The sequence below is a fragment of the Podarcis erhardii genome (genome assembly GCF_964252035.2).
Source record: "Podarcis erhardii genome assembly, chromosome: 11".
NCBI lineage: Eukaryota > Metazoa > Chordata > Lepidosauria > Squamata > Lacertidae > Podarcis > Podarcis erhardii.
This window is the reverse complement of record NC_138501.1, coordinates 32,404,367-32,421,408: the sequence shown is the minus strand read 5'-3', so window position 1 is coordinate 32,421,408 and position 17,042 is coordinate 32,404,367. Positions and strand designations below refer to the sequence as shown.

Below are 17,042 nucleotides of genomic sequence, written 5' to 3'. Positions count from 1 at the left end.
CTTTATACTCCTCAGAAAGCTCAACACAAAAAAGCCGAATAGAATAAAGCTGTTTCTTGCTTAAAAAAAAAAAGTAGCTAAGCCAAATCAGAATACAGAATACGTTCCCTTTGATACTGTCCTTCTGAGAATGTCCATTGCTTCTATTGGTCTATAAGAGGGAAAGAAGGGTCCACTGCTGGGTAATACTTTTATTAGGATCAACCAAAAAGTCACAGCAATGTGGCAAACTGCTCAGTTCTCCAAAATTCTTCAACAGGATAGATGGTATACAAAGCAGGGGATGTCAGACCACCAATAGCAGTTTGAAGAACCTCCATAGTGCAGGATTATGGTTTGACTGTAATCTGCCCCACAGGTCCAGATGTGGATTTGGGCAGATGTTTTACAGAGGCCCAAAGCACCTAGCTGCAGGGATTCCAAAGGAGGATGAACGAAGTGCCAGTGATCCGTTCTAAAGCTTCACTTATAATGCAATGCAGAGATCCTCTTTGTTATGACTTGGGACAGACTCCAAAAACAGCAAGCGCAGAGCCAGCGCCTTCCCATGAGGCTGGATGAGGTGGCTGCTTCAGGCGGCAGTCTCCAAGGAGCGTCACCCCAGTTCTGCGAACCAGCTTTGCTGCTCGTCTCCCTAGCCTCTAGGGGCAGAAAGCAACCAGCAGCAAAGCTCTGTGGAGCTTCTCCCCTCCTGCCAAGTTGGTGAGAGGGGGAAGTATTCCACCATCCAGCTTTGCCATCAGGCAAGGAGATGATTCCCCACTCCTGGCAGTGTGGCATGGTTTTGCACTGGCTTCTCTTGAAGGGAGTAGCCAATGAAAAGCCCTGCTGTCGAGTGGGGATTCAGAAAGGATCTACCTGCCTGATTGGGGAGACTCCTTGTGGAGTTTGCACTCTCATGGGGGTGGGTAGCAGAGGGCTGTTTCACTGCAGGTGCCAAAGCACCTCATGCCCCCCATGACCAAGTGCATCATGACTGTCCATACCCGAGCAAGCATTACATGCTTTACTTACACAGAAACATTATATGTACGGTAGTCTGCCAGCTATAGTCTAGTAGTTAATCACACCTGCCTTTGTGGTCTGTTCCCAACTCCCTCCCATCCATCTGTCAGATGAGGGAATAGGTGGCAGGCATCCATGTTGCACAGGTAGCTCGCAACTCCCTAGGCCAAGCTCTCAAAGCAAGCAGATCTTGCAGCATGGACCAATTAGCACCAGGTTATCTTGACTACCAAATGCTGTTTACAGGCCTTCTGGGACCATTTCACTGCCTGGCTTTGCACAGACTGATAAGCTGTTATTGCATGTTGAACTCAACAGGAGCATGATATGCTAAAGTAAGATATGGGATGGTGTAGTAAAGCTTTGCCAAACCAATGTGGTGGCACATCTTTACATGAGAGCGACCATGTTGAACATGGATGGGAAGGCTGTGGCTCTCGAGATCTTGCTGAACTTTTATCAGCCTCAACCAGCATGGCCAAAGGTCAACAAAATCTGGCGGACCATGGGTTTCCTACCCCTGATGCAGAACAATTTAAAGTGACAGTTGTGATATCTAAACCAGTCTTCTTCTGGCATAGTTCATTTACCAGGCCAACAAAGTTGTTGTGTGGTAATGGCAAAGGCACACTCTTCTTCCTTTGAGGATATAGATAGTGCCACATGTGACATAGGTACTCTGTGTGAGTGCCCAGTTTACATTGTCTCCTACCTTTTTTGATGACACCCATTTGCCACCCACATGGAGAAGGCCAATGAACAAATGACAAAGGGGACATGCCTCCAGGACACAGCTCTGCAGTGAAATATGCTAAAGAGATAATTATACAAAGGACACAGCTCTGTATAGAAAGTGCAAGGGACAATATATTCTTATATTAGCTTTTAATGTTTGGATGTGTTTGTATAGAATGATGACTGAGCAACATCCCTCATATTTTGTATTTCCCTATCATACCTTATTCAATGCCAGAATTTATACACTATGCCAGCTAGCACTGAATTTTCTTATGTCCCATGCTTGTTTGGTTTAGTGTGTTTTTTCCCATATTAAGTGAAACAGAGCTCTTTTGTTAAGATGATCTAACTCTTCACCATTCAGTCTGTCACAAAAGCTTCACAGTGTGTAGTAAATTAATAATGGTTCAGTAAGGCTATTCAGTCGATTCTTGCGTGTTTTTGGATGGCATGAAGTAAGGGCAAGCCTCTAGGTTCCTGTTTACTCAGTGGAAACAAAGAGAATTGGTGGGAGTTTTGTCTGAGTAAAAAAATAGGTAAAAGCTTTACTCTTAAGCCTGGAAGGATCTGAGTTGTAAGGCTTGGCTTTCAACATTGTCAGAAGTAATTGGTATTAAATACCATACATGGTATTTAATGGGACGCGGGTGGCGCTGTGGGTAAAACCTCAGCACCTAGGACTTGCCGATCGCATGGTCGGCGGTTCGAATCCCCGCGGCGGGGTGAGCTCCCGTCGTTCGGTCCCAGCTCCTGCCCACCTAGCAGTTCGAAAGCACCCTTAAGTGCAAGTAGATAAATAGGTACCGCTTTATAGCAGGAAGGTAAACAGCGTTTCCGTGTGCTGCTCTGGTGCCAGTTCGCCAGAGCAGCTTCATCACGCTGGCCACGTGACCCAGAAGTGTCTGCGGACAGCACTGGCTCCCGGCCTCTAGAGTGAGATGAGCACACAACCCTAGAGTCTGTCAAGACTGGCCCGTACGGGCAGGGGTACCTTTACCTTTACCTTTACCATACATGGATTGTGTTTTGCTTGTGTGATGCCTTTCTACAACATCATCCATTTTTCTTATATAAATAATTCCATCTATAAATTTTTGGAATGTATTTGATCAGGTGCCCCTATCAAAATTGTGTTGCCACCACCAAGCATCATTTCCCTACAGAACTTTTCTTTCTGACTCTTGTCCCTCTGGCTCTGTCAGATCCTAAGGACTACTAAGATCAGTGAACACCAGGGTCAGCCATGATGGACCACTGCAGCAGCTAATTTTGGCTCTGAGCAACTTTGGTTTGGTATGGAGAGGTTGAGAAGATGCATGTGTGAGATCTTGGCTGACAAGGAGATTTAAGCTTTAACAAAAGATAGGGACAGATGTAACCTACATGTTACATTAATGGTATGATTAGCAATCTCGTCGTAGGTTTTACAAAATTAAATTCCTTGCATATGTAGGCAGCATTTGACATCAGCATAGTCGTGAATGGGAAGGGGAGGTTTAAGCCTTACCTCCACATTTGCAATCCTACCCCACAATGTGGCCATTAACACTGGGGAAAAAACACTTGATTTTTACTAAGATTGTAAAGAATTAAACATTTTTTTCTTGAGCACTGCGGTGCAAATGATTCTCTCCTCACACACACACACACACACACACCAAAAAGAAAACCTCACTTATTTTGAGACATCCACAACATGGTTGGTAATCATTACATTAATGTAGCAGGAGCTGTCAACTTTTTTAAGGCCAGTGGTGCATTTTGAATTTTGGAGCCGGCGACGTGGATAACATCCCATTTGGTCACTTAGAATCATAGAATCGTAGAGTTGGAAGGCACCAAGATGGTCATCTAGTCCAACCCCCTGCAATGGAGAAATCTTTTGCTCAAGGTGAGGTTCCAACCCACGATCCTGAGATTAAGAGTCTCATGCTCTGCTGACTGAGCTTTCTTCTTCTTGCTGCCTTTTCTTGGGTTTCTCACACACATAGAGGCAGAAAGAGAAAGTGCCTGCATGGACACACTTTGCTTTTTTGACGTATGTGGTTCAAAGCTGGATCAAGTAGAACTAAACAGAGCCCTGGAAAGCACATAAAGCTGAAAGAGGAAGTGAGAAAGACTGTCACTCTTTCAACTTCTTTCAGTTCAGTTGTTTCTCAGGAGAAAAGTTAACCACCATCGCCATCCCATAACCAAGGGGGCTAACCACCTTCACTACCTCATGACCAAGCAGGGCAATAATAATACAGTGGTACCTCGAGTTAAGTACTTAATTCATTCCGGAGGTCCATTCTTAACCTGAAACTCTTCTTAACCTGAAGCACCACTTTAGCTAATGGGGCCTCCTGCTGCCGCCGCACCGACGGAGCATGATTTCTGTTCTCATCCTGAAGCAAAGTTCTTAACCTGAGGTACTATTTCTGGGTTAGCAGAGTCTGTAACCTGGAATGTATGTAACCTGAAGCGTATGTAACCTGAGGTACCACTGTACTATGATTGGAAAGTTTATTCATTTATTTGGCTAAACTTTCATAAAATATATCAAGGTGGCTTTCAGTATTGTTTTTTTAAAACTACAACAATAGTATATAAACACCCATAAAACATCAGTAGATACTGGTTGGTTAAAAAGCAACATATTGTGGAGGCTTGTCTAAACAGTACAGTTTTCAGAAGACATCTGAAAGAAGGCAGGGATGATTCCTGCCAAACTCCTACAGATAGGGAGTTCCACAGGGCAGGACCTGCCACACTAAAGGCTCCATCGCTAGTGAAAATGAAGGCTAACCAAACCACCAGAAGTGCCCCACCAGAGAAGCTCTATGTGATGAAGGTTGGAGTATAAGGGATCAGATGCTCCTTCAGATACTTTGAAACCCAAGTTGTGTGTAGGACCTCAAGGCCAGCCTTGCTGCTTTTGGCACCAAATCGGTGACATCGTAATGCATAGCTTGGCCTATGTGTTTAGAACTTGGAGATGCCAGTTACACATTACTCTGTGAAGAAAGTGGATAAACAAAGAGGATAGGAAAACCTTGTTTCCATCTGTAATCAAGTGGGGTAAAGGCGGAGAGTGTCAAAGTCTAGTTGCACTAGCAATTAGGTTTTCTCTCCCATTCCACCATATGCAGTATTGGAATCTTTCATAGCTCTTGGTGCACCTATTAAAAACATCTCTCTGGATTATAGTAAATGATCAATGAACCGTGTTCGCTGATGTAAAAATTATAACAATGTTAACCTTTTATTATTATTATTATTGATTTCTTCTAGTTGGCCTGCTGTTGTGGCACTGCTCCGTGTTCACTCTGCTGCAAATGCTGCCCAAAGATAAAGCAATCCACTAGCACCCGCTTTATGTACGCACTGTACTTCATCTTGGTGACTCTCATCTGTTGCATCATGATGTCGGAGACGGTAGCAAAAGAAATGAAAGCACATGTAAGTAACTGGGTTTTTTAAGGAAGGAGAGGGCAGGTGCTGATACCGGTTGTTAAATGGAATGAAGATGACTGTGTCATTTCCAGTAAAAAGCACGTGTTAAACTTGGCTCTTGACAGAGGTTTGGGTGGAGAAACTATAATTATTAAATTGCTGGACCCTATCATTTGCATGATCTATGTTCCAAATTAGCATTAAAATGTTTAGTGTGTTTTTGTTTTTTTAAAAAATCCCACTACTGTCCTAAGAATGTTAAAGGCTCACTGTCTGTTGATTTCATCCTGTGTTTTGCTTTGAAAACTGAGAAGTAGGAAGAGCCAGGAGGAGTAGGAGGGGACAGTACAAAGGGTAATTGTTTGAATGAAGGCAAAAGATTACGGCTCTCTGAAACTTGAGTGTTTGGCAGATTTAAAAGAGAGAACACAAGTGACTCAAGCAGGTCCTTTGTTGGAACTCTTAGCCTCTTTCTCGTGCTCTAATGTTCTGCAGCAACGTGTAGAAAACTCAAGGGCCTCTCAAGTTTATTGTGTAATAGAACAGATCCAGAAGCAATAATTGCTCTTCTGCAGAGAGGAATACTGAATTCTGGTTTTCTCACTCCTTTTTCCATCTCCATCCTGATTTTAATGCAACTGCTGTTCCCATTCATTCAGCTGGAAAATGATTGCATTATTAGAATGATTGCCAGTTACAGACAGCTCTGACACATGCTTATGAAGGATTGACATAACCGTGGGGCTGAATCTCTAGTCTGCAGACAATACAGTTCATACAAATACCAGCACTGCAGTTTTCCTCATGCTTGTCTGGAAGGAAGGCTCACAGATAAACAGTTGATTACAATTCAGGCATCATTGTAAGAAGCATGGCAGATGTCAATGAGGTAGGGATGGGAAGAGAGAAGCCTGAAAACTCTGCAGAGATATTTTCTTTTGATGTTTGCTGCCTGTACAATGGTACCTTGGGTTACAGATGCTTCGGGCTGCAAACTCTGCTAACCAGGAAGTGTTGCTCCAGGTTAAGAACTTTGCTCAAGGACAAGAGCAGAAATCGCGCGCCAACAGCGCACCGACGGCAGGAGGCCCCATTAGCAAAAGTGTGCCTCAGGTTAAGAACCGTTTCAGGTTAAGAACAGACTTCTGGAACAAATTAAGTTCTTAACCCAAGGTACCACTGTAGAAGAAACAAATACTGTACTGCTGCCATTGTTCTGTACAGAGCTGGGACAAAAGTGACCTGATTGCATAAGCAACCCTATCTGCAGGTGTGTTTGCGAAGCAGAGAGAACAAGAAGTACACCACAGAATCTGCCTTTCAGTGGCATTGCCACTTGATCAGGATTGGGGGGCTGGCCTTCAGCAGGGAGTTATGAGTAGTTGTGACAGCTCCCTTTGATTCTTCATGCCTCCTTCTGACTTGATTTTGTTTGCTTAGTTTTCTGCAGTCTCCAGACTTGGCTAACCTGTAGTTTGGGGTCTTGATCTAGCCACCATAAGAAATTTTTTTCTGCCCCCTTCCCACAAAAGAACCCACTATTCATGGCAAAAAGTTATTAAGAAAAATAAAAGCAGACACAGCGCTGAAGTCAGTGGAGCTCAGCATCCCGATGGGGATATAAGTTGCTCTCTCCCCAGTCATATTGATCATATGATCGGAGAGAAGGCAATAATTACCCCCTTTAGCTGTTCTTCACAGATTAGGAGAGTCTCTCTCCCCTCCCCCACCTCCTGTTCTTCGGTGGGAAGAGAGGGAGAGGTAGCCAAACCCGTTGCTGGCATTTAGTCCCAGGATTTGTGCAGTCCTTGGATCAAAAAAAGTTGGCCACCCCTGGCATAAGCAGTTCTTCTTCTGGAAAATCTTTAGTAGTAGTGTTCATCACTGCATATTGGTACGGAAAACACCAGGCTAGGGCAGCTACAGTATTCTGGTCTGATTTTTATAAATGAAAGTGTTTGCTGTTTCAAGACTGATGTTCTGGAAAATGTTTATTAAATGTTTCCAGACCTTAACAAAACAGTGTGGAGTAACATGCTTCCTCAGCAATTTAGCAAAGGACTGATAATGTTGGCCAAGATAATGTTGGCCAAAAGACTTCATTCTTTAGTTGCCAAACTGCCTTCTTTTTATAGACTTCCATCCTCAGTTTTGTAATTGCTTTAATTCACCCCTTAGTGGAAGTGGCCTTAGACTTTCATCAGTCAAAGCAGTCATTTGATGGTGATACATGATTTCTAGGTTTTGTGCCCTTTAAGTTGGGACATGGGTGGTGCTGTGGGTTAAACCACAGAGCCTAGGACTTGCCGATCAGAAGGTCGGCAGTTCGAATCCCCGTGACGGATCCTGTTGCTCGGTCCCTGCTCCTGCCAACCTAGCAATTCGAAAGGACGTCAAAGTGCAAGTAGATCAATAGGTACCACTCCGATGGGAAGGTAAACGGCATTTTCGTGTGCTGCTCTGGTTCTAAGAAGCGGCTTAGTCACGCTGGCCACATGACCCGGAAGCTGTATGCCGGCTCCCTTGGCCAATAAAGCAAGATGAGCGCCGCAACCCCAGAGTTGGCCACAACTGGACCTAATGGTCAGGGGTCCCTTTACCCTTTACCTTTAAGTTTTTTATACAAAGCCCAGATTCCAAATTTTGTGGTTTTGCTAGCCCTACAACTGAGTGGAGATTTGAACCTGGCACTCTCTTGTCCTGGTCAGACACTCAAAGGTCTCATCCGCACTTAGCTTTTGCCCCTTGCTTTATAGGCAGAGGTCATGCTTTACTAGTCTGTGTCCAATAGCTCTGCCCTTCCCTACTCCAGCCGCCATTTTCCCCAGAAAAACCTGCTCTTTAACTCTGAATCATAACAAATGGCAATTTGGGTTTTCTGTGCATTCTCATTTGCTCTGATTCCAACAGGGAATGATAAAGTGTGGACCTGTGTCTAGAAATGTGGCACAAAAGCAAGTCTGAATGAGCCTACATATTACACGTGGTTCTCAATTCAGAGCTTGTTTTGGATCATGTCTTTGGATCATGGCCAAGGTTTGGAGCTGTTGGCATAAGCAAATGGAAGTATTTCCTATATCTCAGACTAATTATATTTTGTTCCTACCAGGCATAGTCTACAACTTGCATATTTTCCTTTATCCAGAAACCGTTTAAGTGAAAATATTTTTCTATATGTTGTTTTCTTCCAACTCTGCAAGCTGGGTTTAGCCTTGGAAGAGGTTCTTGGAGAGTTGGCTCTGTTGATAAGAGGGAAAAGGGAGTGTTAATGGTGTTCTGTTCAGCTGTGATAAAAAGTTCAGTTAGTCGACACACATGAGGATATAGAGAGGCCTTTATTTTATTGTAAATGCTTGTATTTGTATACCAGTGCTTCTATTTTCAGGCTGCCTTGGTTGTGAAGGGGTGGGAACCAATCTTCATAGGGGACACAGCTGAAGTATAGAGCTTCAGATCAGAAGCTTGCTTTGTAAGATGTGTTTTCTGAGCACAACTCCACATTCGTGTGGTGAGCTTGAGACCAGAATGCGTAGCTGGCTGTTCTTTTTCCATGAGCGAAAGCACGGCCACAAAAGCAAATATTGAGTAAATGAGAGCTGGAATTTCCCCCACATTTCTGGTATTTTATTTCTGTAACAGTTTTGTAACTAATAAGCATTTCATACTGTTGGGAGTTGTTGGGGTTTTTTGGGTGGGGATATTTTTCTGTTGTAAAATAATTTTTAAAAATATTTTATTCTTACTACTGTATATTGTTGTGAGCTCTCTTGGTATTATCAATGAAAGGTGATACAGAAATGTTTCAGACAAATAAACTAAACAACACTAAATTACGAGTGAGCAGCCTGTGATCCTCCAAATGCCACTGAATTCTATCAGCCTAAACCAGCATGAAGAATGGTGAGAGAGAGATGACAGGAGCTGAATCTAGCAATATCTGAAAGGTCACAGGTTTCCTACCTGGATTTGTTCAGGATCATCCATGTAGCACTAAAACATAGTTTAGTGTTACAAGTGATCATGGCCAATCTTTCTGGCATGCTGTTAATGAATACCTTTTTTGGAAAATACAGTGGTGCCTCGCAAGACGAAATTAATCCGTTCCGTGAGGCTCTTCGTATAGCGGTTTTTTCGTCTTGCGAAGCAAGCCCATTGACAGCTTAGCGGATTAGCGCTATTAGCGGTTTAGCGGCTTTTAGCAGATCAGCTGATAAGCGGCTTATCAGCGGATCAGCTGATAAGCGGCTTAGGGCTTAGGAAAAGGGGGGGGAGGGAAAAAACCCCGCAGGAACTCGCAAGACTTTTTCGTCTTGCGAAGCAAGCCCATAGGGAAATTCGTTTTGCGAAGCGCCTCCAAAACGGAAAACCCTTTCGTCTAGCGGGTTTACCGTCTTGCGAGGCGTTCGTCTTGCGGGGCACCACTGTACAATTATTCCACAAAAGAACATGTAACTTAATTTCTAAATAAAGAATTGGCATATCTCAATATTTCCCTCCCAAAACATCTCATATCACCGCTATAATGCACAGATTGGAGTTTTGTTTGAAATTCTGATCCTCTGGCAAATGTCTGAAGGTAAATTTAAGCAGAACTCTGGGTTGGCATCTCTGGTCGCATCGCCTAATGAACTGAAAGTCACTTGAACTGGGTGTCGTTGTTTTCATACCACGTATATCTAAATTTGTTTTACTGTTCTGTTTCAGATTCCCTTTTATGGCACACTATGCCAACATATTCAGGCAGGTGACTCATGTGAGAAGCTGGTGGGGTACTCTGCAGTTTATCGAGTGAGCTTTGGAATGGCCTGCTTCTTCTTCATCTTCTTCTTACTCACCATCAAAATCAACAATAGCAAAAGTTGCCGTGCATACATGCACAATGGGTAAGCCAAATGGTTGTCTTTTTTGTTTTGCACTAATTTAAACACTTACTATTCTAAGCTGCTGGATTTCTTCACAATCTAAATATGTAGTGCTTAGTGCTTTTTTACCATCCATGTTTATTATTATTATTTTATTTTATTTTATTTTATTTTATTTTATTTTATTTTATTTTATTTTATTTTATTTTATTTTATTTTATTTATTAAACTTATTAATTGCTTGTCACTCAAAGGTCTCCAAGCACCTTACATGCAATATATAATACCACAGGGAGAAAGGGGGGTGGGAATAATATAATACTATAATATTTCATATAACATAACATCCATGGGGAAATAAATATACCAGTGATGTGCTACTATTTATATGGCTTAATGATATGCAGTTAATAAGCAAAGAAATAATCTTACCCACTAATTTAGATTATTATTGTTGTTGTTGTTATTTAATACCCCACCCATCTGGCTGGGTTTTCCCAGCCACTCTGGGTGACTCCTAACAGAATATTAAAAACATTATAAAACATCAAACTTCCCTAAACAGGGCTGCCTTCAGATGTCTTCTAAAAGTCAGATACTTTTTTATTTCCTTGACATCTGATGGGAGGGCATTCCACAAGGTGGGCATCACTAATGAGAAGGCCCTCTGCCTGGTTGCCTGCAACCTCAGTTCTCGTAGTGAGAGAACAGCCAGAAGCCCCTCGGAGCTGGACCTCAGTGTCTGGGCTGAATGGGCCAATCTCAACCTCCCCCTAGTCAAAAAATCATTCATGTCGAGCCAACATTTCCCCCCATTTAACCTCCCCACCCAGAAGTCTGGTGTCAAGGCCAGCTATTACAAGTCAGGAGTGGGTGGGTCCAGTATCGTCCCTGGATGGCCCAGTGTCTCCTCTTCCTTCAGGGGGAGCAGAGCAAAGCAGGAAGATGGTTACAAATGTTTTATGTGCTTTGCACTTTACCCAGCTGCTTCTCCTCTACTGCTGAAAGCTCTTTGCGGCTTTGCCATTTCTTAAAGAAACCCTGAGCATATTCATAGCACTGAATAAACAATACTAGCAGAAGTTCCTTTTCCAGTGCTATATATACCCACCTCTCCTCCTCCTATGTTTGCATGGATTTCTTTGCTGACTTCCTGTCATTTTCATTAGCTCACACATGCACCATTCTTAAAGCATTTTAAAAAAAGAACAAACCTAAACATATTTAAAGTGCACACAAGGTGTGTCTCATTCAGGATGGATAGTCAAGTCTGAATGACAGTGTTCATAGTGATGAGGACTCTTTCCTTATTTTATTTTGCTTTCCTGTGCAATTGTGTGCCCCCTTTTGCAGTGCAATAGCTGTGGTGTCTTTTGGTTTGTTTGTGCTTATTTCGGATCCTATGGTACATTGCAAAAAATAGCAGCCACACAGTTAATGGGGAGTACACTGTTTGCACTGTCTCTTTCTAAATCCCAACTTGATGGAGCTCCTATATGTTCTCTCTTCAGACACAGCCGCAATGGCTATGTTCCATCTTCCACTGTCAGACTAATATGTCCCTGAATACCAATTGCTGGGAAGCACAAGTTGGTAGAGTGTTCTTGCATTCAAGTCCTGCTATGGGGCTTCCCATAGTTGGGTGGCCACTGTGAGAACAGGATGCTGGACCAGTGAGCCATTGGCCTGATCCAGTAGGGCTCCTCTTAAATCCTTTGAACTGGGGAGCGTAGCAGAAGAAACACAAGAATAAGTGAGAAACCAGCCGATTTCTTTTTCATTTCCTTGTATTTATAAGGAGAGGTGATATTGCTTAAGTTACCTCCGCCCCTCTTTGTACAGGTTAATAAACAATGAACCTAGAATGGGTTATCTGATTTTCACAGCTTAAGTAAATTAAATTCTCTGTGTTTGTTTTTCCTCTTCAGATTTTGGTTCATTAAACTTCTAGTCTTGGCCGCCATGTGCTCAGGAGCCTTTTTCATTCCCGACCAGGATACCTTTCTTAAAGGTACTAACTTTAAAAGAATGGTGTGTGTTTTCCCTTCATCTATTACAAGGATGGTGAACCTGTGGCCTTCTTGATGTTACTGGACTCCAGCTTCCATGACCGCCAGCAAGCATGGCCAGTGTTTCGGGATGGTGATGGTTGGAGTCTAGGGAGCTTCTTCTAGGAGGCACTGGTCCTCTATCTCTGATCCACTGAGTATCAATTGATAGCAGATAACCAGAGATGCTAGGACCTTAAAGACCAACTAAGTTAGTTCTTGGTATGAGCTTTCGTGTGCATGCACACTTCTTCAGACACCTGAAGAAGTGTGCATGCACACGAAAGCTCATACCAAGAACTAACTTAGTTGGTCTTTAAGGTGCTACTGGAAGGAATTTTTTATTTTGTTTTGACTATGGCAGACCAACACGGCTACCTATCTGTAACCAGAGATGCTAGGGACGCGGGTGGCGCTGTGGGTTAAACCACAGAGCCTAGGGCTTGCCGATCAGAAGGTCAGTGGTTCGAATCCCTGCGACGGGGTGAGCTCCCATTGCTCGGTCCCTGCTCCTGCCAACCTAGCAGTTCGAAAGCACATCAAAGTGCAAGTAGATAAATAGGTACCACTCCGGTGGGAAGGTAAACAGTGTTTCCATGCACGGCTCTGGTTTGCCAGAAGCGGCTTAGTCCTGCTGGCCACATGACCCGGAAGCTGTACACCGGCTCCCTTGGCCAGTAAAGCGAGATGAGCGCCGCAACCCCAGAGTCATCAGTGACTGGACCTAATGGTCAGGAGTCCCTTTACCTTTAACCAGAGATGCTAAATTGGTTATGGATGACATCTGTCACAGCCCTTTTGAGGGAGAGGGAGAAACAGCTGAAGCATGGTGCTGTGTTTTCTCACCTGCTCGACTTTTGGAAGAGATAAGCAGGAACAGAATGACAGGAGTAGGGACTGGATATTCATGCTGCAGATGCAAGACAGACAAGGAGAGTGTTTGTGTGAAATATAAGAGTTTGAGCAGGAGCAGATGAAGTTAGGCTCATGCACTATTATACCACTTTAACAGTCATGGCTCCCCCTGTCCTAGGATTCTTTGGAGGAAAGCATGACTCTTAAAGTGGTACGAGAGTCCATTAAATGTATGTTGTGGCTGTGACCAGAATCCCTTTCAAGGTTGTGCCTGAGAAACAGGCCTGCAAGCCTACCAGCAACTTGTGCAAAAAAAACAAAAAACAAAAAAAACCAAACTCTAAAAGGCCTAACTATACAATAATTCATTAAACACATCTGCATTTTTAAAAATGATGTATGGCAGCAGGAGTGGGGAGAAGACCTGATTCATGCTAGAAACCAGTGGCAGAGAATTTGACTAATGTATTTTAATGTATTTTTAATATTTTGTTGAAAGCCACACAGAGTGGCTGGGGAAACCCAGCCAGATGGGCGGGGTAATAATAATAATAATAATAATAATAATAATAATAATAATAATAAATAATAATTAGTATTAGTATTAGTATTAGTATTAGTATTATTTACTCTCCCGCACCAAAATAAAGCTGCAGTTTGTCACAGTAGGGAAGCTGCAATTGATGCCGATAACATCTTTCCTCTCAGGGCAGTTGAGTTGGAACTTTGAATTGTGAATGCAGCAAAGAGGGATAAGGTGAAGGTAAAGGTAAAGGTACCCCTGCCCGTGCGGGCCAGTCGTGTCCAACTCTAGGGTTGTGCGCCCATCTCACTTAAGAGGCCGGGGGCCAGCGCTGTCCGGAGACACTTCCGGGTCACGTGGCCAGCGTGATGAAGCTGCTCTGGCGAGCCAGCACCAGCGCAGCACACGGAAATGCCGTTTACCTTCCCGCTAGAAAGCAGTACCTATTTATCTACTTGCACTTAGGGGTGCTTTCGAACTGCTAGGTGGGCAGGAGCAGGGACCGAAAGACGGGAGCTCACCCCGCCGCGGGGATTCGAACCGCCATCCATACAATCGGCAAGTCCTAGGCACTGAGGTTTTATCCACAGCGCCACTCACGTCCCGTTAAGGTTAGCCTCCCTCTAACCCCAGTTAGCCTCCCTCTAACCCCAGCCATGCTTCCCCATGCTCCCTAGAAACTGCAAGTGCAAACTGCATGTTTAACATAGCAAATAAGTTTTGCTTATCCCTCCCCCCTTCAGAAAAATACCCTGTTGAGCACTTGCAGCTGCAGGATGCTCCTTCTCTCCTTAACTTAAAGTGCCATACATCAGGGCTACACAAATACAGCATTTATCCACTTCATTCATAATGTGTGGGTGGTTGTTTATTATATGAGGCAGAAAACCTTTCATCACTTTATTGCTGTTTGAAAATATGGTTTATTTCCGGCCCCCCCCCCAACGTGTTAGGTGCATATTTTCAAGCAGCAAAACTCCCAATGAATGCAGGAGCAATGACTCACTATGGAATGTGAAAGACCTTGTTGGTATGTCAAGCCTGATATGATTAGCTCAGTCTAAGCATATTAGTACAGCTGGACTACATTGCTTGCAGTAGTCAGTGATTTGTTCTGTTCTTCATGTGGAACAATTAAACCAAACTGCATTTGATCTAGCGCTGCTAAAAGTCAGCAGCAATTTCAGTTAAAGTCTCCCACAATTTCATTAGTTTCCAAATTGACAATGTCTAGTAGTGCAAAATTAGATTTCTTGCAGAGCTTTCATTTCATTATTGTAAGATCCTGTGTCTGAACAGCAGTTCTTATCAATTAAGATTATTTGTTGTTTGTCAGAAATGCTGGCAGATGGCAATCTCCAAATCCTCTAGGTCTAGGAGGAGAAAAATACATGATAGTTTAGGCTACATGTAGAATATCCCAAGGCTTTAGAGATAAGAAGGTGCTTTTATTAACTAGTTTAGGCTGTAAGCACTCACACATGCAATTGCAGGATATCTAATTACGGAAATTGTCCATAAAATGAGACACTTTTTGAAAAATCAAGCCATGAAGAAGGACAACTTCAAAGTCTGCAGCTCCATTCCCATTCACTTCCTTGCTTTTTCAGTCCACTAACTGGAGAGAAACCAGTCATGTTGGTGGAGCACATGTTACTAGGCCTTGTAATGAAGCTTAGCTGCACTGAGCAGTCTCAATGGAGTAACACACAGCCCCATCTTGCAGCCACTCCATGCTTTTGTATGTGCCTATAATTTAATTGGCTCTTTGATTTGAGTACTTTTTAAAATGTGAGGACCTAAGCTGCATTGCTAAGATTTTGTATGTGGTTTGCACAGAAAACCGTTGCTGATTAGATTGTCCCCACATATAATTTATATATTGAACAAAATGTTAATGTTGGTTTGCACTTCTCTTTCATTAAAAATATGCTGTGTGTGTTTTTGGAGTGCTAAGGAACAGTGTGAATACAATTATGAATCTGCCCTTTTGGTGGGAATACAGTAAAGCCATCTAAATTTGAATCTGGAGGTAAACATCTGGTTTCAGCCACAAACTGCTGTTTGGGGTTGTCTTATAAAGGCCCTTTGGGGCTCTTATGCTTCACTTTCTTTCGGTTCTAAGTATAGAAAGTCTAAATAAAGGTTCTTAAGTATACAGTTTTGTATGCACTACCCAATATAGTTTTAATTCTGGGTAGCTCTGCAAGAGAAATATTTTGCTGTTGAGTTGCCTTATTTTGAGTAATATTTATATCCTCCTTTTTGCTTATATGTCTTTTAAATAAAACTTTTAAAATGTAATATTTATTTATTTAAAACGCATTTCCAAATGACTTAATGTTTAAAAATCCTTAAACTGTATACAAAGATCCAACATAAAAACAGTTGTAACATATAAAAATAAAAATAAAACAGTACTTGTTTCCTACTTTGTTACATTGTTTTTAAATGGACGCATTGTAATCTCAGTTTTAAGAATTACGGTAGTTGCAAAATGTTTTAAAATCCTCAGAATTTTAGATCTGATACTGCTTTATCCAACCAAACGATGCACATTCTGCTCTTCATGAAGTAGTGATTGCAGTCATATTGCAGTGTTGAAAATGTAAAATGGGCTGGAACATGGATCGGGGAGCCTGGGACTGTCTGGTGCTGCTGGACTCCAACTCCCATAATCTCTTGCAATTGGCCATGCTGCCTGAAACTGGTAGGAGCTGGAGCCCAGCAACATCAGACCACAGTTTTCCCATTCTTAGGCTAGTTGACAGAATATTGGACCATCAGAAATCTGCCAAATACAATTTTGGAGTGCACTTTTTGTGAACCAGTTTCTTTCCGATTTTTGCCATGAATTCATTGCTTTAAAAAAAGAACCTGTATAGTGAATAAAATAATTCATTTATCTGAGTCAAAACTGACAATGCAACTCTTTACTGTCCTACAGCATGGCGTTATGTAGGTGCTGCAGGAGGGTTCCTCTTTATCCTCATTCAACTCATCCTGCTTGTAGAATTTGCCCACAAATGGAATAAGAACTGGTATGTATCTTGCACATGCACGCATTTGTGTGAGTTTCTATATTGCCTTGAATAGCAGCTGTGATCAGATTTAGCATTTGTATCAGGCATTCTCATATTATATCTTTTAGAGTGCTTCTTTTTTATCCATGCTGCTTCCTTTATTCCTGACTCTGGGGTTTGGGGGTTTTTTTTTTAAAAAAAAATAATATTTATTAAATTTTGTTTGACAATAAATATATATAAAAACATATCAATTTCAGATATCATCATTTCATAAACATCCTTGGACTTCCTCACGCCTCTTGTTCCTACTCTCTAGACTCATAAGTTTTACCAGCAAATTATTAACTTAATTTAGTTTATCTAATTAAAATTTCCCAATATTCAAATCTCAAATTTAATCTTTTAGATTTCTTTTGTCAAAGGTTAATTATGTATAAAAGTCAATGTAACTGAAAAATAAGATAAATTGTGGATAAATGGGGTTTGGGGTTTTTTGTGTTTTTTTTTTTGGTGGTTTTTTTTTTTTGGTCTTTCACTTACTATTTATTAC

General features: G+C 42.2%; 1 protein-coding gene across 2 annotated transcripts in view; it reads left to right on the top strand.

The window, feature by feature from the left end:
* Window positions 1–17,042, top strand: part of SERINC5 (serine incorporator 5) — a 46,188-nt gene that overhangs the window by 12,732 nt on the left and 16,414 nt on the right. For both annotated transcript variants that reach the window (XM_081880775.1, XM_081880774.1), the window contains exons 2-5: window positions 5,017–5,184; window positions 9,883–10,061; window positions 11,969–12,051; window positions 16,414–16,507. In XM_081880775.1, the coding sequence (XP_081736901.1) occupies window positions 5,017–5,184; window positions 9,883–10,061; window positions 11,969–12,051; window positions 16,414–16,507 (524 nt within the window). The remainder of the gene's footprint in view (window positions 1–5,016; window positions 5,185–9,882; window positions 10,062–11,968; window positions 12,052–16,413; window positions 16,508–17,042) is intronic.